Here is a 24420-nt window from a genome sequence, read left to right as displayed (position 1 = left end):
AGCACCTTGTTTGCAATTCCTGCAAGACCGGAAATATGTGCGTTACCTAAACAGCACTACGGGTGCATGAATATTGTGCTACAATTTGCACTGTGTGAAATGTCAAAATTCCACTACGAATTGTAGCGGTTTGCGCTGCTGCAGAAATCCAGCAACATTGGCAGATGAGCGGAATGGACCTGGGTTCAGACACTCTGAAAATCTGCATACGCAACAGTGGGAATGTACAAATGACTTGCTCAAGAGTTCCCCTGCTCTACTTTCTGTGGCCACCAGGAACCAGTCTAGCTCTGTTTCCAGTGGTAGTCTCAAATGCATTTCTTTACTTTTCCTCCGTATGCATTACTGGCTTCCAGTTAATTTTTGAGCACAAGTAAAGTGCTGCAATTCAGAGCAACACTCTAGTGGGGGCAAACCTGCTTATCATTTGTAACAATGATTTATCTAGTGCATACCCAAATGGCCCCCTTGGAAGAATGCAAAGTACACCAGTTGTACATATACAGGTTGCATTCTTCAAGAATCCCCGCAATATGAAACTATTCCTTTTAGCACCCATCTAGCTTTGCATTATGAACATTCATTATTCTTATATATAGAATGCAGTTTGAGGTTTCCATTGTTTTTGACATCTGATGTATGCAGGCACACTGGGAGGTTCTGTGTAACCAAAGTCATGTTCTTCTCAGTGGCAGATTTTTGCTGCCCTGATTGTGAACCTATGCAACTATCATTAACTATCCAGGAGGTTCAGTGCAAAATAATGGTGTTAAAGAAATTGCATACTGTGGAAATAGTTTCCTTTCAAAAAAGAAATAAATTTATGTTATCATTTGAGCTCTCCTGTATTCTGTGCTCCTTTTGTTGCAGCTCATAGGCAAAGTTGCATGGCTCTGTGTGTCCATTTAGCTTTATTGCTGTGTCCCAATTTTCCTTAAATGTCATTGTTTGCAATAGCAGTTTTCTGTTATAAATCTCGAAGAGTGTTTTTTGGAAGAATAACATTTGTCAGCCATTCTGCTAAGCTATATTATGAGGAAGTTATTGCCTTGATTCTGACTAAGAATAGGAAAGCAGACTTAAAATCCAATGCATGTGAGAGAGCTTGCAAGAACACTGTTTTGATAAGGAAGAAGATCTCTACTAAATTAAAAAAGGCAAGAATAATGAAAGAAAATGAGGATTCTTTTTTTTAAACTGATGTTAATGTCAAGAAATCAAAGGTATTTGCAATCTTTTTCAGGACACCCTTTCCTGTTCATCATGGCCTACATCTCCAGGACTTAGATGGGAGAAAAGGTGGTGTGATCTCCGATTAATACCACTCCTTCACTCTCGATTCTCCCAGTATCTCCCAGGGTCAGATATGTGCAGGTATGTAGATACAAAATGCATACTTTGTATGCATGTCGTTATGCATTATGGGGAAGGGCCTTTATTTCTTTCTCCTTTTTAACTGCTGTTGCATTTTTTAAAAACTTTTGTCAGTGAGGAAACTGATATTATGACAGGGATAGTAAAGCACATTTAGTATTAGACAAAAATATAATTAGTACTCCAAGGACCAATAATTATCTATGAAGTTCTAGATATTAGATAAATTCTTATTTTTTTAAAAAAGCTGTTTTTCCCACCATGGCGGGAAGTAAACAACAGGGTCCCATAAGGATGAGGACTTGGAGTAGTACTGTTTTAGTTCATAAGCAAGCCAGTATTCAGGATGAACCGTGAAATGTCAAAAACTGTAAAGGTAAAGGTAAAGGTATCCCCTGTGCAAGCACCGAGTCATGTCTGACCCTTGGGGTGACACCCTCTAGCGTTTTCATGGCAGACTCAATACGGGGTGGTTTGCCAGTGCCTTCCCCAGTCATTACCGTTTACCCCCCAATAAGCTGGGTACTCATTTTACCGACCTTGGAAGGATGGAAGGCTGAGTCAACCTTGAGCTGGCTGCTGGGATCGAACCCCCAGCCTCATGGGCAAAGCTTTCAGACCACTCTGCGCCACAAGAGGCTCTTGTCAAAAACTGTAGACAACACCAAATTATTCAGGACTGTGAAATTCAGAGTTGATGTGAAGAGTTCCAAAAAAGATCTCACTGAATTAGGCATGTGGGTAACAATGTGGCCAATGAAACTCTGTGCAAATATATATGCAAGATTATGCATGTTAGAACAAAAATCATAACTTCAGTTATATACTGATGGGGTCTGAACTGACAGAGGCTCAGAGAGAAAAATATGTTGGGAGGGTAGTGAATCGTTTGATGAACCTGATGCCTGATTTTGCAGTTTAGCAATGAAAGGTTACTTCCATGCTACGGGTTATAAAGAAACTAGGGGCCAAGCCCATTGCATTCATGAATATAATGGGTGCTAGATTGGGGTGGTGGTAGAAGAACTCTGTGGATGGCTTCTCCCTTCCCTCAGGACCTGGAAAGACTGCAGGCTGGAGGCCCCAGGGAAAGAACTCACCGGCAGTGGCAGCTCTCATGCAGCAGGGATCTGTAGCCTCATAACCTCAGCAGGAAGTGGAAGGAAGAGGGGGTGATCAGGGGTGGAGGACGGAAGGCAGTTGCTAGCTGCTGGACAGACAGGCAAGCCAGTTGGAGGAGGAGGCACTCAGGGGTGGGGCAGCCACCCTGAGTGAGCGTTAAACACTGCATGAGACACACTCCTCCTCCAAGGCCTTACCAGAAATATATTATGTGGAACAGATTAAATGGAAATAAAAAAGTAGTGTACAGATAGCTCTGTGCTGTGGCCTCATTTGGAATATAGGATATTTACATATGTAAATGCCATCAAGTTGCAACCTACTTATGGTGACCCCAGCAAGGGACTTTCAAGGTAGATGAAAAGCAGAGGGGGTTGGCACTGGCTTTTTCAGTAAACTCTGTCTGGAACTCTGTTATTCAAATACTGACCCTGACCCTGAATAGCTTCTGAGTTTTGATGAGATCAGGCTGTACCAAGCAGTCTTCTCTCCTGGACTATAGTGTACAGGGCATATATTCTTAGTTTTGAGAAGAATGGAAAAGGGAAAATGTCTTCCTGAGCAGGATTTTAAAATAATAGAAATAGCTATCATTACAATTTCTGAATGTCACACTATGTACTCTCAGCTTCAAATTCATCATAGATGAATTGAATTGTGACACAATTTCTAGACTTGCAAAGTCCAAGTTGCATTTAGGTCATGAAATGTTGTCCAGTTTTTGTGCCTTCTCAGCCACTCAGACCCATGAACTTTTTTTAGGCTGCATGCCAGAAAGACTATTAGCTGAAGAAATTGGGCTTTTAATGCTCCTGTATCCAAGGTTTTCTGTACCCTTCATAATTAGCTGTCATTTGGAGGCAGTAAATCAGTCTAAAGTGCATTACAGCACAGAATGTAGCTTTGTGAAACAGCACTGACATAGAATACTTGAATGGCCTCTTCTTTTATCGATGGATGTATCACAGACTTTCATTGCATTTAGTTAAAGTCCAAATGTTGGAGAACTGCAATGTGAAAATTATTGCAGATCAATTCTGAGTTCTGCAGCCTTTTTGCCTAACTATTTTTTGAAGTAGATCATCTTTGAAACAACAGTAAGTTTATGAGCCACCCAACAGGGGAGATTATGTTTTTGTGCTTTTAAACACAATAGACAGTAGGTGTCCCCAAACATTTGGAAATCTTTGGAATTCTGAGATGGGCTGGTGAGTACTTCCATAAGAAGCAGAGATAAAACCAAAATGGCTGCCACAGGAGGTAGTGCCAAAGCCAAAATGGCTATCACAGGAAGCAGAGCCAAATGCAACACCTCCTTCCTCACTTTGCAGCCAGACTACCCACTGTTCTGTCAAAGTTAATTTTACAGTATTTACTCAAATACAAGATTAGGGTTTTCATAGGTATGTGTGTAAAATGAAGGCCAAAATCTTACAACAAAGACCATATATGGAATGAGAAATGCCAGATGTTCAGGAAGGAAAAGACACTAGAGATAATATTGCAAATATATGTTGCTAACTGGAACATACCAGAGAATTTCAGAAGAAAATCATCTTGGGCTTCATAGATCACAGCAAAGCTTTTGATTGTGTGTATCATGAAAAGAAGTGGATGTGCTAAAGTACCTGGTTGTTTTGGCTTTGAACTCTAGCCAAATGGGTGGAATATAGAGAAACAGCACAGTTTACAATTGGCAAAAGTGTCAGACTAGGATATATTTTATCTCCCTATCTCTTCACCGGCCAGAACATTGCACAGCTGGGGGAGGCGGTGCAAGATCGGGGGTTGTGGCGGCAGTTGTGCAATAGGATCTCCAAGAGATGGACTTGATGAATGGCTAACATCATCATCATCATCATCATCTCTTCAATTTATATATAGAACATATCATAATCAAATTTGGATTAGATGAAAGTGGAATACAAATTGGTGGAAGGAATATTAACTATTTGAGATATGGAGGTGCCATCACATTACTTGCAGAAAATAGCAAAGACTTGAAATGACTCCTGATAAAGCAGAAAGTGCAAAAGCAGGTTTATAGCTAAACATCAAGAAGACAAAAATAATGTATGCTGGGGAATTACACAGCTTTAGGGTTGATGATGAAGAAATTAATATTGTTCAAGATTTTCTGTTCCTTTATCAGCCACGAGAGAGACTGCAGCCAGGAAACTAGGAGATTGAAACTGGGAATGACAGCCATGAAACAGCTAGGAAAGGGTTCTAGATCAAATCAATCTTGAACGTTCTCTCTAAATGATATAACTAACCTGAGGGTACTTGGTACTACTTTTCTACCCCTAACCAGTGAGCAGACAACAGTTGATTTGTGCCAGGAATTATGGTATAGGCAGCCACCGCTGTACACTGTTTCCTTCTCAAGAGCAGTGGTTTCTCCAAGCCCCTTTAGCCCTGTGGATACAGGCAGATTGGGAGAGAGTCTAAGTGGCAGCAAGCAGCTCCTCTCTCAGAGGTGGAAGTGGCAACAGCAATAGCACTCTTGCTCCATTCCCTAAAGAAACAGGGCTACTTCCTTGACTTGGTATGTATTGCTATGCAGCCACAAATGGCTTCCCATCTGCCTGCCTGAGAATTGAGGGCAGACACAGAAGCAGCTTTTTTTGCTTGCTGATTGCTTCTCACATTCTTCTCACAGAGGCTTTGTTGATTGATTTTTTAAATCATATACTGGAGGTGAGGATCTAGTTTTGCCTGGGAGTAAATAGTGTATTTATTGGAGGGGGCACTGAGCAGCATCTTGGCATGAACCATCTAGCCTCAATACTAGGGCTTATCATACCAGCTCCGTGCCCCCTTCCGCTTATAGTGATGGGACTGTCATAACTGATTTGATAGGCAATACATTGATCAATATAACTCCCCAAACCCCAAAAGGTCAGCTCATCCCCATTCCTGGGGAAAAATACACAAACTAGTGCTACAGTCAGGTGCACATTGCATCATCTGTACGAGGCTGACTCAAGGCCAGCCTCACCCATAATGCCCATAAACATCTCCTAATTTGAGCTGTACTCTTAGTTCTTTAACATAGTGGTTAGTCGAACCCACAACCTCCATAGGTAATGCCCCACAATTCATTTTAGAGTTATGCATCTTTTTGTTTTGAATTTATGCCCACTTAACAATGCAGCTCTAAACAGAGTAACTCTCATGCAAGTCCATAAATCTGTGTGGGTTGTCCCTTTTTTTGTTGTTGGGTTGAAGAAACCTGAATGTTTGCTATTTGGGGATGCATCAGTAAGATCTTTTCATGCGCTGTGTCATTTCCCTGTAAGTGGGTTTCAAATACAATGTATGGAATTTTACTGGATTTGTAATATATAGCATCCCAATTAAAAAGAGCACTTACACTAGTGAATTATTTACTGTTGCCTATTCTGTATTGGTTAAGTAAATATTCATTGCCAATGCATTCTTCCCATTTTATCCTGCAGTCATAGGACAATATATTTGATCATGCCATTGCTGGAGGCCAAGTGTCCTAAAAATCATATTCCTGCTACTGCACAAACTCAGGTTCCCCCTCCTTTTAAAAGAGAGTAGAGAGTTTATAGGCTTTTGCCACATTACATCATGGACACTGACATGAACATCTAGCTCCAGGCTCTTCATTTTCACGCTGTGTGTCCTTAGCACATTTCCCAATGTGAGCAATTTGTGTTCAGTTGGTTTTGTGGGTTTTGCCAAGATTTAGCTGGAGATGTGCCACATACAAAAGCCAAATATAGAAAGGAATGACTCACACAATAGGAAAAGCAGCAGATCTTCAATGGCAGACTCTTACTGTGCAAGGAGGGGGCATGCATGTATGGAAGGGACTTCTAACGTTTTTCTCTAGCTATTATTAAGTTAGTGATATTGGGGCAGATGCAACTGTCTTCAGACCTGATCTATAATGATGTGTCTACAGGCAAAATGCTTTCCAAGTTATAGCAGTGGATGGTGTTTGCAGTGGCATAATTCAGTGTCTTTCTGCTGAAGATTGTATTGACTGGCTACAAGCAACAGCAACGAATATTTCCAACCTCACAAAGCACAATGTGAGTATTTCTCTGAGTAATTCACCAGATTTCCCAGGCACATTTGTTCTCAGTTGTCATAAAAGCCTCATGAGTTTATGCACAGGAATATTAGTGTGTAATGTAAACAGTACTTCAAGCATCCCCAGAGAAGTCAGCCCAAGTCTCTGATCAGCTCAGATTTCTTGAAAGTGGTAAAAAGTTTTCCTCTGTAGTCAGTTTCATGGCTGTGTTGTTTTCTAGTCCTGAATCTGGTTGGTACCATGGAAAACAAAGGTGGGGGGGGGGGAATCTAGATATATAGGCACAGAAACATTAGAAGTGGCATTTTTTGCATTTGCATTTAAAAAAATGCAGATAATGCTTTGAGGACAATTAACTAGCTGTGATAAATCAAGAGCACATCTGACTTCCCAGCTATCTTCCTAAAGAATTGTTTGATATAGTAGACTGAATCTTGAACATGCATAAAAAAGCACTGATAAAACTAGAGGACAATAAAATAAGACTAGCTTATCTGAGAGCTTTTCAAAGACGATGACAGTCCACCACCATCTAGCCGGAACCAAAAATCCCCGTTCAGGCAGCTCTCTGAAACTAAGCGGCTGTATGTATATGGATAGATAAATATTTGCAAGATGCTGAGGACAAGCAGAGCAGAACAAAGGCAGACCCCATTGCTTAATTTTATTTTGTTTTTATGCTCACTGAGGTCCACTGTTGGGGATGGATGTAGAGGAATAGATGGTCTGATCCAGAGTCAATACATCTAATGATCAAAGTGGTCCTATCTGTGGATAGTTATATTTGCAGGATAGGACCATATGCAGGCAAGACAGGTATTTCTGCAAACTGGAGAAAAGCCCCAAGTTGCAGGAAAAAAGTGAAATCTGAAAAAGAAAAAAAATACATTGGCAGTTAAAACCCTCCAAAATCATAGAAGCAGGGTCTGTAGCTTCAAGAAACAAATGCAATTAGTGACCATTGTTATGCAACCACAACAGAATTGTCAGCCTTCAAGCATTGTTTTTTGTCAGCCAAAAGCATAGGAGTGGTTGCTGAGCCCTTTCCAGAGTAATTTTGACCTTTAAAGGAGACTCCTTTGGAGCAAGGATTGGCAGCAACCATTGGGGAACTGCATTATTCACTCAGGCCCAACTGCTTGCTGCTATTCAAGAGCAGCCATCACATGTAAGTTAGTGTAGTGCTTTCATACTAGGTTATGAGAAACCCAGGTTCAGATCTCCACTCTATTGTGGAAGTTCACTAGGTGACATTGGAGACTCAGTCAGACTAATTTACCTATCCAGTTGCTTTAAAGTAGAGGAGAATAATGCAAGGTGCTTTGGGTAAAGCTTTGATGTAACTCTCAATGTAGAAACCATGCTGAGAACCCCCAACTGAATGACTTCTGTTTTAGAGGGAAGAGGAGGAGAGAATGATCTTGTTCCCTTTAGTTACTAGGATGAAAGATATATGTCATGAGAAAGTAATTTGAGTTCATTCTAGCCAGATTTTCCCCTCAATGTCAACTAATTCTCCCTTTTTAATCTAGCACAGCCTTTATCAATTGTTTTACCATTGAGAAACCACTGAAACATTCTTCAGGCTTTGAGACACCCCAGAAGTGCCACAATCGTGCAGAATATGGCTGGGAAACTTAACAGTGTACATACCCACTTGGAACCCTTCCCCTTCCCATCCCCTCCAATTCCATCATTGTCCATTGGGGGGGCCTGGGGTGACATGAACATATACGGTCATATAATCTAATAGTGTTTTACAAGTTTAAAAATATACAAAAATTAATTAACTCCCACCCAGTGAGGAAACCCTTCCAGGCTCTCAAGGAACCTCTAGGGTTTCACAAAACCCTGGTTGAGAAAGCCTGCTCTAGCATCTTCCAGATGGCTTTTGGCCATTTCTTCCTTCTTTTTCTTTTAACCTATGAAAAAGGTAGATCCAGCCTTTTATTCTTAGGAAATTTTGAAGGAACCTGATGAATGTATATTATTAGGATACATTGTTCTTTCACCACAGTTAATTATATATCAAGGAATCAAGCAGTTCTGTGGCTTGCTTTTCATATTTCATAATAATTTATTAATTGAAGTGGCAATTGATATCACAGTTTAATAAAGACATTACCACATACAATTCTGAGGTGACAGTTCAGACTACATGCCTAGTGGTTGAAACATCTGGGGTTAAATTTCTCCTAAATGAGGTAAATTCAGTCATATCAAAACATCATCTAACCTACTTTTATCTATCTATCTATCTATCTATCCATCTATCCATCTATCCATCCATCCATCCATCCCACCCATCCCACCCATCCCACCCATCCCACCCATCCCACCCATCCCTCCCATCCCACCCATCCACCAATCTATTGCCGCTCCCAGCATAACTGGTTCGCGGCAGTTTACAATATACATAAAAATACAGCATCCGGCCATAAAACATCAATCAGATCTTTAAAACACATTAAATTACAGTAACAATTCCCCAAAATAGTAAAAATCAAGCTGGCGGTCAAAAATATAAAACTCTTCCCACAACGTCTCAAGCAGTTGAAACTAGTACAGCACATAGTCAGACTGATTGAAAAAAAAAAGAAAAACCAGGGGGGGAGCACTCAGTGGTTCCAGGCAGATCTAATATTGAATCCGGGGGGGGGGGCGGAAGACATGCTGTTAATCCCCAGTACCAGCAACATCTGGCCTCAACCAAACAGCTGGCGGAAGAGCTCCATCTTAGAGGCTCTGTGGAACCCAGAGAGTTCCATCAGGGCCCATAGCTCTCTGGGGATTCATTCCACCAGGTAGGGGCCAGGACCAAAAAGACTCTGGCCCTGGTTGAGGTCAGGTGCGCTTTCCAGAACCCCAGGACTCGCAGCAGATTCATATCCGTAGAGCAATGCCCTCTATGCTATTTTTTCTATTTGTGTTTTCTCTAAGCTATTTTCTGTTTCTAATTTTAACTTGTGCTTGAAACTGTTTTTGGTATTTTGAGTAAATAATTTTCTTAGAGTGCTATCCAACACTTTATTTAATAATTATAACTACCAATATTAAATAATGATGGTTAACACATTGTTGTCATATGGCATGTTTTAAAAGAATAAAGGTAAAGGTATCCCCTGTGCAAACACCGAGTCATGTCTGACCCTTGGGGTGACGGCCTCTAGCGTTTTCATGGCAGACTCAATATGGAGTGGTTTGCCAGTGCCTTCCCCAGTCATTACCGTTTACCCCCCCAGCAAGCTGAGTACTCATTTTACCGACCTCGGAAGGATGGAAGGCTGAGTCAACCTTGAGCCGGCTGCTGGGATTAAACCCCCAGCCTCTTGGGCAGAGCTTCAGACTGCATGTCTGCTGCCTTACCACTCTGCACCACAAGAGGCTCGTTTTAAAAGAATGCATACGCTAAAATCTCAGACTATCTCCAAAGCATTCCAGAAACAATATTGCTTGGATTGGTTTAAATTAAAGCTACATGGGACGTTTATACAGTACAATTTTGTGAGGGGATTGCCATGGTATATTTTACTGCTGAAGCTGTTTATTATATTTTCAACTCACCTGCTGAATTTGTTCTATTTATTTTATGGTATTATGTTAACATTCTGTTTAATTAAATTCATTATTTTCTATTTTTTGAATTCATTCTACTTTATTTTATTAAAATCATGAATTTTATTATAAGCTATTTTGGGCAAATCTTATAGAAAGCAGGAAACAAATTAATAAAATAAATAAGTGCCATGTAAGCTAGGGGAGGGAGATATTTTGCAGCTTGTTCTTCAAAATGCTACAACAACTTTTCCACTACATAGCCAAAACTGTACATTGAAGTAGAGATAGAGTTGGGTTATACTGCCTGTACATTGCTCTGGTGTAATTCCATAATAAATGTACTACTACTGTCAGTACATTGGGTTCCCTTCTTTTCCAGTTCCAAGGGCTTTCTGATCTGTTGGTAGAGCAGGATGTCATTAGTTGTGAATATAATTCTTTTACAGCATTTGTGCAAAACATGATAAAGCTAGTTGCCTATAATTAATAGTTTTCTGGAATAAAATTACCCTAGGGACCCCCTTTGCTTTCTTAGTAATCCTCCTGGATTTACCCAGAGGCATTTTGCAGCTTGGGGAGGAAAATGGGACGTGGGGATCTGTAAGTGATCTTTCTCATTCCTCATTAACATGGCATCCTGATGGCCTGGACCTTATGGCCTGACTTCTGAAGTATTGGCTGCAGTGCTAATTACAGCTGGGAGATCAGGGTGGGGAGTCTTGAATCGATGAGAAGAACAGCACTCCCTCACTTAGCTGGGTCCTGATTTGGAGTTCATAGACAGTCATTTTATCTTCTCTGCCCCCTTAATCCATGGGTGTTCAGGAATGTTTTGTTGGTTGTGCAGTTTCTATGATTTTGTCACACTTTGTGGTGGGTGGTTTGGCCATAGGGCCTAATTCATTGGCCTGATGCCTGCATGCCAGTTTCCCCCAACTTTGGAGATCCCCTTAGGGTCTTAGAAGAAGAAGAAGAAGAAGAAGAGTTGGTTCTTATATGCCGCTTTTCCCTACCCGAAGGAGGCTCAAAGCAGCTTACAGTCGCCTTCCCTTTCCTCTCCCCACAATAGACACCCTGTGGGGTGGGTGAGGCTGAGAGAGCCCTGATATAACAGTCATAACAGTTTTATCAGTGCTGGGATGAGCCCAAGGTCACCCAGCTGGTTGCATGTGGGGGAGCGCAGAATCGAACCTGGCATGCCAGATTAGAAGTCCGCACTCCTAACCACTATACCAAACTGGCTCTCTCCAAAGCATTAGGCATGAAACCATGAGAAGATGTGCCCAGATCAGATACTGTTGTCTGGCTTCACTCCCAAGAGGCAGATAAACCATGCAGTGGTATGTACCAATGTGGGATCCCAAGATTTGATATAAACAAGGATATACAGAATATAACAGAGTATACAGGGGTTACAATCTGTGTACTAATAGCTATACAGCAGTAATATATTGAAGTTTATTGGAGAAAACATTCTTCCTTGTAGTTGTCAGCTTGATATTCTTTATTACAAATTCTTGGAGTATTTCAGAAAATTCTTCCAGAACTAGCTCATTATGTTGGCATAAGTAGATCCAAATTATTGAAGGAACAATTGAAGAACAAACTCTTCTGTGCATGGAAATATTGTATCTGAAGACTAACACAATCAAAACAAGCAGCTTGTAATATACAGGATGGAAGGGGATAATGGAATATAAAGAATTAAATTTGTAATAAAGAATATCAAGTTGACAACTACAAGGAAGAATTTGTCATCCTTTGTGGTTTCACCCAGCAGGCCATCTAGGGAGGATTGCCTTCAGATGACAATATGTTGTTGTTACCAGATAAGTGGTTACTGGGTGCATGGATCTGTCCCACATGCCTCACAATGTCCCAGTGGTTGTAATTAATATACCGTTGCCCATAGTTCATTCCAGCATTGTGTTGGTACTGTGTTATTCTCCTCTTGCCACCTCCCACCTTCCTTTTTGCTCCTGGTTTTTAAAATGTCTTTTTGCAATGATGGGGAATTGTTATGTAATCTGATCATAAATTTCTTTTCAATGTTAGATGGCAATAAGAGATATTTGACAACATCCTCTGGGATCAGGTATTCTGCTATACTGGAACATTTAAGGACAAAAAGGACATTTAGTTATGAACTTAGAAGAAAATATGACTTCATTTGTGTTAACACAACACAGGATGATTAGAAATGGCTGTGAATCGTCTAAAGACATAACAAGATGGTATTTGGCATAAATATTGTTGTGGTTAACACTTTTCCCCCCATCATCTCAGTGTAAGATAATTTAGCCGGGTCACAAATGATTGCAGTTTCACTTGACAAGCAGTGTCAGAATGTCAAAACAGTTATGGGGATTTCTGCAAACATTTAAACAAGCTGAAGTGCACCATATCGGATGATCTGTATTTGATCTGCATTCTTATTTGCTCTTGGCAATTGTGTCAATTTACTTGTATCTCAGAAATAAGAATAAGCTCACTGAGACATAGAGATGGATTCTTTATGTCATTGTGAAGTGAAAACAAATCAGGAAAAAGCAAGATAAGAAAGTCTCAACAGGTATGAAAAGTTATTGCCTGAAAGCTTTATAGGCCTGATGATCCAGGATTAAGCTCTACAAATTACATTTTAGCTGGAGCTGAAGAATACCTGTAGCTCATTGCAAAATCACAGCAAGAATTTCTGTCTGTAGTTAGTGTTGTTCTAAGTTAATAGCTCTTAGCTATTTTTGATCTTTGTTTGTACAGAGAATTCAGAAACATCTGATGAACCAAATCCAGCTGTTTAAAGATGGACATTCTTCCTTTTCCTCCAGTCTTTGATTGCATGGCTTCAAATTACTTCTGTTTCCAAGAGTGCAAAGACTACAACAGCAGCCCTTTGCCATAACCTGGAAACTGAACGCTGGGTAGTGGTTTGGATAACTTGAAATGATATTGGGATTGGAGGAGAAACACAGGGAAGACTGGGTTGTGATAGCAGTAAACCCTGGACTGGGAAGAGAAGTGGTAAAATATATGTGGTGTGCACATGTCATCTAGAGAGATGTTTTGGGTCCTCAGCTAATTCATACCATTTCCTGATCTTCCTCCTCTTGCACTCTCTGAACCTAATGCTGTCCTTTTCTGAGCCTAGCACTACAGGCTCAGCTGAGGAGGAATTCTTAAATAATTTGAGCTCAAGACAAGCCCCTGTGATAGCATAGGACCTGATGGGGAACAGAGTCTCTAGCTGGATGATGTGGTGCTTGGTGCAGGTGTGTTGTAGATCAAGCACTAGCTCTCTGCCTCACTTGGTGCATTAGAAGAAAATGAATGATAAATTATAATTAACAAGAAAGAATCTATAAAATTCTTTCACCAGTGTGCTAGTGTTATGTATAAGGACTGCTGTCACTACCTGCCATGGTTTCAGACCAGGCCCTATGATTATCCTGTCTGATCACCAGCTTTACATAATAACCGGCTTCTCAGGTTTCTCACAGCTTCTTGTCCACTTTCTCTGTTATTCCCTGTAATTCTTCCTTGACTTAGAGTCTTTCACAGCTTCTGGAGCCTACCTGACTCCAACATAGCTGCCAGCCTTCTCAGTTCCTCTCTCTCTCTCTTTCTGTGCTGCTCCTCCTTCCTCCTCATTTGCCCATCTGCTGGACTTAAATCTCCCAGATGGACATCTATACTTAACAAGGAGTTTCTGTTTTGACCTTGATATGCCAACATTGAACTTCATCCACCATAGTGTTGCCTAGGAACTGAATTTTGATAGATCCTCTTTGGCAGTTCACAATCTACACTAATTTTGTCTATCATGAATAATTTGGTATCAGCTGCAAACTTGGTCATGACATGGCTTTGGCTGGTGTACCAGGTGTGACTTTTCCTGGGTAAAAAAACTTCATGCCGCAGTGATGTCCATCTTGGTAACATTTAGAATACCTCTATTTGCTGTGTGTACTTCTGTTAGATTGCCACCATTTGCTATATGTTGTGAATGCACTGGAGTGAGTCATAGGGCTCATATCACACAACTTTTGTTTTACCTGCACTGGTTTCCAATTTTCTTCTGGGCCCATTACAAGGTGCTGGTATTGATTTTTAATGTGCTGCTTGGCTTGGGACCAGCATGCACACCTAAACATATGAATACATGAAGCTGTTTTATATTGAATTAGACAATTGGTCCATTAAGGTCTTTATCTCCAGGGTCTCAGGCTGAGGTCTTTCATAACACCTGGTCCTTTGAACTGGAGCTGCTCGGGAAAGAACCTGGGACCTTCTGCATGTCATGCAGATATTCTGCCATGGAGCCATGGCCCCTTGCTGAGTGACTGTGGGCCAGTCACACACTCCCTATCTAACTTTTGTCACAGGATTGTTGTGGGGATAAGGTCCAAAGCTGTTTTAGTCACCATTGGGGAGAAAGGCAAAGTATAAAAAAAGCAGATGGCTAGTAACTTGAGAAATGACCTTTTGGGTTGTACTACACAAACAGTAGAATTTCCTCCTGAAGGAGATCTGTTTGTCCCCCTCTGTCTTCTGACAAGATCAAAATGTTTTGTGTAAGGCTTATTGATAATCTAGTGTTTCTCATGAGTAGGCATTTAAAAGTACTTGCAGTTTTGCTTCCAAGTAAGATAGTACTTTTGCCCTTTAAGACCCAGGACTTACATTCTCATTCATGTGCATTTAATGGAAGTTTTCTGTCTGAGGCAGAAAATGTTAGTATAGGTATTGCATACAGTTTTGCAGCTGTATTATATTTTATTACTATTATATTGCTATTGTTTATGCTTGTAGCTGAAAACAAAATTTTCGAGAAGTTGTTTCTTCTCTTGTTTCTGCTTTAAGCAGGGAGGGGGGAGATAAAATGTTCGACATGCAAGGCAGAATAGTGCGTGAAAATTCTCTGGTGTTTCTAGTGATACCTGAAGTTGTCTAACTGGTTCAAAACAATCTACTTGGGGGAAAAATAGAGAACCTGCAGGCTAGCCTTTAGGAGTCATAGACAGCACTTAATTTCAAGGGGAAACAACCTTGTTCACCACATTAAGAAGGTTAAAAAGAGGTATCAATAAAAGAACAGGCCAATTGTAAGTGGCTGCCAGTCTACACAATAGATTCAAATGGGTAGCCGTGTTGGTCTGAAGTAGCACAATAAAATCAGAGTCCAGTAGCACCTTTAAGACCAACAAAGATTTATTCAAGGCTCATGCCCTGAATAAATCTTTATTGGTCTTAAAGGTGCTACTGGATTCTTAGTCTACACAATATTACTGGAAGGACAGTCTGCCATTTAACATTTTAAAATATTGTTTCTACACTCAGTGTCGTTACTTGGACTGCCTCAACAGCCTCTCTCCTTTTACAATCGGCCTGTTCTTTTATTGATAACTCTTTTTACCCTTCTTAATGTGGTGAACAAGGCTGTTTCCCCTTGAAATTAAGTGCTATCTATGACTCCTATTTATGATTGGCTGGCATGTTAGGTACACAAATGCACTCTTCAAATAAGCTCAAATGTCCTCTGAACCTGTTTTCCCATGTGGTTTTGCATATTCTTACTGGAGTTCACAGTTATGTCAACCGGTGTATATACAATGTATATTTTGAGGCTGATAGTAACATAGTATTGAATGCAAGAACTCCTATATTTAACTTCACAAAATCATGAAAGTTATTTAAATGCTGCGTCATCTGAGTTGTCTGCCTTACTTTTGCTTTTAACACGCCTTACATTTACATTATTAATCAATAATTTTGATATCGGGACTCATTTCCAAAGAATGCATTTATACGTAAAACATATTCCTTATACTTTTAAAAGGTTTCAGTTCTATCCAATTTCGTTTTATAAAAAAAATGTGTTTGTGTTTCATGGGAACATGTGCTGGGGCAGAAATAAGGATGCAGACACCAAGAAGTGGCAGAAATTGGCAAATAAGCATTGGGGCAGCAGCCATCTTACAGCCAGCAGATTGCAAGGAAGCTCTCAACTCCAGCAGCAAGGTCCAAAGCACATGGAAATGTGTATGTGCAACTGGGACAAAGCTTCTGCACACCTGGGAGGTGGCAGCCATGAGAACAGCAGCCTCAGCAAGAGCCCTCTCCTGCCACCCGGAAATGTGAGCCGAGCAGCTAATATCTGGCACAGGCAGAGAGGGCATGTATACATCACCTCTTAAGACCATTGGGACATGGATTCTGGGCACAGAATTGGGGTCACTGTGGGTGGGCAGGTAGTTGTGAATTCCCTGCATTCTGCAGGAGGTGGACTAGATAACCCTGGATGTACATTCCAGCTCTGTGATTCTAAGCCCCTGAAATAGGGGGCAAACTGGTGTGCAAGACTGGCCTCCCCCTTAAATGAATCCAACCTATGTACAGTTACTAGCTGTGACAATATAATGAAAAACAGACATAATTTTAAAAAATGGACAAGCAAAAGCCACAACCCTGATACCCCAAGATAGAAAGTAGGCTGGGTCAGAAGTGTTGAAGGTAGGAAGGAGCAAGAGGCTGGGCATTGCAGTGCATCCCTTCAAATCAGTGCACTTGCCAGCTCCTGAGCCAGTCATGATGATACTGACCACTTAGCTTAGGGCTTTTCCCATGCCAAAGAGCGTGGGAAGAAAGCCCCAATCCATGGGAATGGAGCACTGTAGCTCTGGCTGCATGAAATGCCTTCTTCCCACGTCCAGCATCCGGTGAGCCAACTTTGATTCCCTGCTCTTCCACGCGCAGCCAGCTGGGTGACCTTGGGCTAGTCACAGTTCTGATACTGCTGTTCTGACCGAGTAGTCCTGTCAGAACTCTCTCAGTCTCACCTACCTTACAGGGTATCTATTGTGGGGGGAAGAAGGGAAGGTGATTGTAAGCCACTTTAAGGCTCCTTTGGGCAGTGAAAAGCAGGGTATAAAAACCAGCTCTTTTTCTTTTTGTAAATCAGTAGGAAAATGCCAACTGTAGTACCACATCTGTCCTTTGTAATTAGTCATAGATTAGCAACATTATTTTATGCAGCAGCACATCAGGGTAGTAAAGCCTTGTGTGAAAGAAAAAAGCATTATATTACATATTTGGGTTGAAAACACCAACATATTAGCACCACATATGCCCCCTTTAATTAGTCACAGATTGGCAGCAGTATTTCATGCAACAGCACATCAAGTAACACTTTGGGAGAGAGAGAAAAAAGAGTTGCATTCAACTAATAGGTGCGGTAAGAAATTCCTGGATTGTTTTCTCTCTCTCTCTCTCTCTCTCTCTCTCTCTCTCTCTCTCTCTCTCTCTCTCTCTCTCTCTCATGGTTATATATGAGATTCAATACAGAGGAGTCTGTTTAATTATGCTTTTTTGTTATTTATATACAGATACATACCTCTGATGAAAGGATTGTAAAATACCCTGAAAATAGCATTTAGCTGGTGAGCTGTTCAATGGCTCTGTTATTATTTCAAGAAATAGAAGTATCTGTGTTACTATTTCAACAAGAATATTTTGTTACTACTTCAAGAATTTGTGATCTTAATACAAGCACCTAAAATGTATATTTTTCTGCCATCCACAGGATTGTTTTTTCTTTCCCTGTTTACTGTGTGGCTAGCTTTTCCCAGTGTTTCCCTGAAGGCTGGCGAGCATATCAGTAGCTCTACAGTGGCACGAGCACTGGGTAGTTTAAAAGTTATCTGTAAACTGCTCCCGCAAAAGCGGTAAAAATAAAGCAGAAAGGGCATTGTGGGCAGAGAAAGGAGTGGGGCGAGTCCAGTATAAAAACTTGAAGGGGCCATTCGGGAGCTGCAAAGCGGCTCCTGATTGGTCCCTCCAAGTGTCAGTCTGGGGCCAAGGCCTGTCTCAGACTCGCCATTTCCTTGGCTTGTTTGAACTAGTATTAGCAAGTGTTAAAACAAATACTTTCATGACTATGTCTGCTTGAGCAATGAAATTGTGTAGTTCTAAAGTATGAGCAATTATTACACAGTCTGGGTTGAATGTGTATGTATGGGGGGGTGATACATTGCTAGTTCTATTTAGTCTCATATTTTGACAGCCTACACACACACAGACAGCTATGCTAACATTATAACAATACTAAAACATATTAAAAAGCTGCCAACTTCCTGATGTTTATTAGGTAATAAAATGTCAATCTTTTGGAACTCAGATCAGTTTTATTTGCCCACCAACAACTGATTTATTCCAACTGATGATGTATAAATAAACTATTTAATAAGGTTGAAAAGTTTCTCATTTTCTTCTGTACTAAAAAGGAAAAATTGAGCTGTGCAGAGAAGCAACCTAAAATTTTCTGTGGAGTTCATCTAATGTATAATGTTTCTACTGACAGAATGATTTGGGTCTATGGAAAAACTTTCTCGCCCTCCCCCACTACAGTCCAGAATGAATAGACATGCCAGAGGGCATTTTGGGCCAAAGATGATCCGCACACGTGTTCATTGGCTTAAACAAGACTATAGTATTATTAACTCCAGCAGGAATGTTGGAGAAGGCAGAAAGTTCAGACCTGTGGTCTGCTGATCACCAGAACCCTGACCCTAGCAGCGCCCTAGGGCCCACCTTGTAACCTTGCCAGGAGCTCGATTCCCCTGCTGCTGGGCATCCACCTATGGGAAGTATCCACCTGGGGTACTAAGAGAGGGTGCCTTAACACCATAACTCAGTGGAGAGTAGTAACAATTCATACAGAAATGATCTCTGAGCCATATATGTGCAGTAAAGATTAATCAACCTCCCTACCTATTCTTATTCATTTGGGCAGTTTTATAAATTTTCTTCTTTCTACATTTTTAAATGCCATATACCTTTTTATTTTTATTATAAGTAAAAAAAAATCTGTGCCTCTAGAGTCTTTCACCCTCTGCCTATCTATATCATCATATGTTTTGTGACTTCCATAGAAGGATTCACAGTGAGATATTTTGGTTGTCTAAAAGCATCTGCAATTAACAGTTATGTGTGGGCATGAAGTTACTACAATGACCTGATTCTTTTGAACTTAAAAGAGGTATTTATATGGATGCATACTGAGTGTGAAAGTAAACACTGAAGGAAATGTTCTGTCTAATTAGTTGACGTGTGCTCTCATAAAATATCTCATAAAATATCTACAACACAGACAGACACACACACACACATATATATGGAGAGAGACAGAGACAGAGACAGATTTAGCCTATAGCATATGTGTTCTATAATATCTTCATTATGTTCTGTTCACTTTCCTTTGATACAAAGCCATTAATTTTAGAAAGGAGAGAGAAATTAAGTGCAACAGATTTGAAGGCCCAGGTATGACAGTATTAAAAAGTTTCTAGTTCACTAAAGCTGAAATGGGGTTAAGTGCTATATGTGAAATATAGCTGTCCAAAAGGTATATATTAATTCATTATGTGATTAATACATGTGAAACTGAATAATATATCCAGTATTGGTATGTTATTTTACTGTGGCGTAATTTATTCTTCTTATTTCCTCCACACATTCCATAGTAATAAGTGGGGCTGCTGCCCCCACAAAATATACCTTGAAAGCAGGTAGTATTTTTCTCTTTTGAAAACTGGGGTCTGGGAAGACAATTTATGGTTTAAAATTTTTGAGTTGAATCCATTCAGCATTCTTAACTTTGTTTTAAAGATAAATATCAGTATATTATTAAATAGAAATTAACAACCTAGCATTTCTCTGGAAAATCCGATGGGTTTTGCATTTTTTTATGTTATTACAAACCATATTTTCTGTGCATTTGTGTTAAAGGAATATTTCTTCTTTTAGACTCTAGAGAATGGAATTTTCACAAAGAAGTTTATCCAAGTTAGAAGTACCTAATGAATTGCATCCCCAAAGAGAATTTTGTTGACTCTTTTAAAGTATTTTTTTCTTCACATTTAGAGGCAGAACTCTTTCCCCATATTGTTCCCACAATAGTCTGTTAAGATGCTTATTCAGTTAAATCTTTTCTATTACTGAGTATTCCTACTTTTTTTTTTTTTTTTACTTTTGAATCTAAAACTTTTTCTTTCTCCTGGTTGATGTTTGTAGTATACACTGCAAAATACTGACAGTTTCCCCCACCCCCCCAAAAAAGATATTGACATTAGTGCCCAACACAATTAAGTATGAATATAACATTAAGTAGCAATATGATGAAGAATTAGATGGCACAATTCCAAAGTGTGCAAAATTTTATTATTTATTTATTTATTACATTTGTATGCCACCCTCCGATGAGACTCAGGGCGGTTCATCTGGAATTTGAGTAAGGGCCATGTTCAGGGTATAGAGGTTTGCATTTCTAATTCTCTGGACATAGGAACAAAATGAATTGATTTATTTTTCATCAGTGAATGCTCATCAAAAGAAAAAATATGCTGCTGTGTTATATGTCTTGTGGAGGACTTTCATGGCTGAATATGCTTATATGTATTAATAATTTTTTTGCATTCAATTTTATAGATTAAAAAAATCAACAGGAATTTCCCCGTAAACCAGCAGGTAAGAAAGGAGATATACATTTTGAAATCTTAATATAGAGATATAGTATGCCTAATGAAAAACTTCACCAAATGCTGGGAGGGGAGATATGTTAGAACGTTATGCATCAAAAGAAAAGCAACTGGTTTAGTTTGCTCCAGACAGCAGCTGTATTCAACAAAGCACCCATGGGAACAGACATGGATTTTCTTCTGTGTTCATCTCTCCTCCTGCACCCACAAAGATTATTGCAGTCTCCACATGGATGAAAAGCTGCATTAATCAGAGGGCTATGATGTGGAGGAGGGAAAGAGTCCCCCTCCTTTCCTATTGACAGAATTACATGCGGACAGTCTTGCAAGCCCAGGAATAGTATTTGAGAGGTTCAAACGGACTGTGGTGAAAGGCAGGAGCAACAAAATAAGGTGTGTTATATTTGATGTCCCAATTTAATACTGGCTCACCTACACCGATAGAAAGTTCAAACCAAGGCCTTTGTGGATTAGTGTTTTGTTTGATTTTACTGACACGATTGATGGGGCAAATCTCAGTCACAGAGATCATCATCTCTGTGACCGCCTCTGAAATCAGATTGCCGTCCATGGCTGTTATCTAGAGGTTAAGTAAAAACAGTCTTATTGGGTAAGAGTAAAGTGTCTGTGTAGAACAACAAGGATGTTGCATTAACTGGTTCTATTATAAGGGCTCCATATGCAGAATCCTATCTTCATATGTGAAATATCTATTGAGTTCAGCTATTGATCTGCCTAGGCAAAAGTATTGTATATCCTATAAAATGTCCAAATTATTGATAAAAGCCAAAAATGGGTCTTATTATAAACCTTTTCTTCCTCTTAAAATTATTCCAGATGATAAATGACATGGAGTGTAAGCCTAGCTTTTCCAATGCTGCCTTTCTTTGATTTTGAAAAATAGAATGTAGTTTACAACCAAACTTTAATAAGTCACCACACTACATATATGTGTAGTTACCTTGAAGTAACTCAGATGCACATGTTATAAAGAGTACTAAGAAAAACTGAAGAACAAAAATAATTGCTTCACTTGCTTTGTTACTCTTTTAGCTGGCTTTATGATTCATTTCTTTTAACATAGAGTCAAACTTTAAAATATGTATTCCTATCTATTACGTAAACCTCAACAACTGAAAAAAAACTTACATAGCTGACTATATATCTCTAAATAATGAACTTATTGCTACAGTGCTGAACATTATTCTAAATTATGTGCACTAATAACATGGAAGATCTATAGCTCAAAACAAGTGGCTAGTAATCTACAACTCTGCAATGATAAATGGAAAGGGGGATTCCACAGTTTCTAGTGGAAAGTATCTCCTGTGTGCGCTGCAATTAGAAAATGTCAAGGTGACATATAAGGACTTCTATATTTGGCCTGCCAAGCTAGAACAAGGAAACACAGGTGTGCTTTCTTTGCTTGGAATTCATCATTGCTGGCCAGCTGTTTATCAATGACAGAAAATGTCATCACCTGGGAGAGATAAAAACAGTACCAAGTTTTGAATTTAAAAAGTAACAAATGTTTTCTACAGGCAGAGATTCACAATTTAACCTCTTTCACACTTCTAAATTTCATTTGCCTTTCTCAGATCTGGTTCTGAACCACATACAGTGGTTTAAGAACTGCGCAGCTGTGGAATTTTGAGGTGGTGGTGAGAAAACGACTGCTACTGAAGGCAGAACCAGGCACAATACTGCCCATATGCCACTTTTCTCTACCGAAAGGAGTCTCAAAATGTCTTACAATCGCCTTCCCTTTCATGTCCCCAGAACAGACACCCTCTGCGGTTGGTGAGGCTGAGAGAGCCCTGATATTACTGCTCGGTCAGAACAGCTTTAGCAGTGCTGTGGTGAGCCCAAGGTCACCCAGCTGGTTGCATGTGGGGGAGCATGGAATCAGACCCAGCTTGCCAGATTACAAATCTGTGCTCCTAACCACTACACCAAGCTGGCAGTTTAGTTTCAGCATTTGTGTTGCTGACAGCAGTGGCTTTTTGAAGGAAGTTGCTATTGGAACTTCAATAAAGGCGCCGTTTGTATCTCCTTGGTAGCGTCCTTTCAGAGAACATAACACTGGTGACTAGGATGGGATAGCGTGAAGCATGCAGAATCATTTTTTTCCACCTTGTGGTCTAAAGAAAGTATAGTGTTGTGTTGAAGGTATTGGCTGGACTGTTTGGAAATTCCATTCAGGACACCTTCAGGTCAGTTGGCAACACTGGAGAGATGACAGCCCAGGGGCACATGGAAGAATTTAATCCTGAATGCCCCAGCAAGTAAGGAAATTATGCTGCTAGAATGGAGTTTTATTTAGCAGCAAATGTCATTACGGAGCCAGAAAGGAAATGTGCTACGTTATTTAATGTCTGTGGAGCAGATATTTTCCATTTAATGCAGGTTCTTTTAGCACTAGCTAAGCTTGCTGATAAGCCTTATGGGACCCCCTTTTTTTGCTGGAGAATATTTTTTACCACAGCCTTTTGAGATAGCACAGTGCTTTTTATAAGCACAGGCAAAGTACAAAGGGAAGTTCTTCTACCCATGATGCGAAATTATGACAGCTAATACAGCATTGAGATTTTTTCAGATTTTGAAATGTTGCACGATCATTTGGTCTGCGGTCTGCATGATGAAGTCTTACAGAGTTGTTTGTTTGCAGAGAAACAGCCTGTATTTCCAAAGGCACAATGGGAAGCTTTGGCCGCTGAAGCAGTGAGCACAAGGGAAGGGTAGCTGGCAAGGAATCCACCTTACTCTCAGATCCATTTGATCAGAAATTCTCATTTGCTGCTGGTGGATATTCATAGGGTGCCCCACATCAAAATGACTGTTGTGTGAAGTCAGAAGTCCATTCCAGTACCACATATGTAAATGACATTATGAAAGGCAGTTTTGTCAGATCAGAGGTTTATAGTGTTGGTTTTGTAAGCATTTGGGGCATATTGAGCATGTGCTTAGGGTTAAAGAAAAAGAAGCCATTTCCAGGAAAAGAGCTGCAAGGATGCCCCAGAGTCATCCTTCTACATACTCTGTATAAGAGGGGATATAAGAGGGGAGGTCATATAAGAGGGGAGAGTTTTTGTAAAATTGGATTTGGCACAGACTTATCAGCAGTTGCTAGTAGATGATTCCATGGCTCATGCCCAAACTATCATTATTCATCATAGGACTTTTAAATTAAAGCACCTTCAGTTTGAGGTTTGTATGTCTCCTGGTATTTTTCATAACTTCATTGAGGATATCCTTAAGGGAATCCCTTGTGTCGTACCATACTTTGATGATGGCCTTTTTGCAGGTGCATTCATTGAGGAACTTACAACATGTGGCATGAGGTGTTATATCGTTCTGTGGATGCTGTTCTGCATTTTAAATGTGAGAAGTGTGTATCTGGTTTGTTTGGGTCGAATACCTTGGCTATTTCATTGATGCAGAGAGTACTCATCCTACCTCAGCTAAGGTTAAAGCAATCCATGATGCACCCAAACCACAGACTAAGCAGAAACATCAAGCATTTGGAGAACTTTTGAATTTCTATTGTATGTTTTTGCAGCATAAAGCAACTGTAGCAGAACCTTTACATTGCTGTCTGGATAAGCAGGCTAAGGCCCATTATGCACGGCCGCCGAAACGGCGATTTCGGGGCACATGGAAAATGTGGAGGGGGAAAATGCAAAGCACACCAGTTATGCACGGGAGGGGGCGCAACGGCTGCAAAACCCAGAGTAACCGATTATGCATGCGGCGATCCCAGCGCCA

General features: G+C 40.2%; 1 protein-coding gene across 4 annotated transcripts in view; it reads left to right on the top strand.

Annotated features, from left to right (window-relative positions):
• Positions 1 to 24420, top strand: part of SNTG1 (syntrophin gamma 1) — a 253240-nt gene that overhangs the window by 162710 nt on the left and 66110 nt on the right. For 3 of the 4 annotated variants that reach the window (XM_077352440.1, XM_077352439.1, XM_077352442.1), the window contains exons 11-13: positions 1244 to 1374; positions 6434 to 6563; positions 20606 to 20644. In XM_077352440.1, the coding sequence (XP_077208555.1) occupies positions 1244 to 1374; positions 6434 to 6563; positions 20606 to 20644 (300 nt within the window). The remainder of the gene's footprint in view (positions 1 to 1243; positions 1375 to 6433; positions 6564 to 20605; positions 20645 to 24420) is intronic. The other variant, XM_077352441.1, reaches the window with a different exon arrangement.

Source organism: Paroedura picta, chromosome 9, assembly GCF_049243985.1.
Source record: "Paroedura picta isolate Pp20150507F chromosome 9, Ppicta_v3.0, whole genome shotgun sequence".
Classification (NCBI taxonomy): domain Eukaryota; kingdom Metazoa; phylum Chordata; class Lepidosauria; order Squamata; family Gekkonidae; genus Paroedura; species Paroedura picta.
This window is presented reverse-complemented; position numbering and strand designations above follow the sequence as displayed.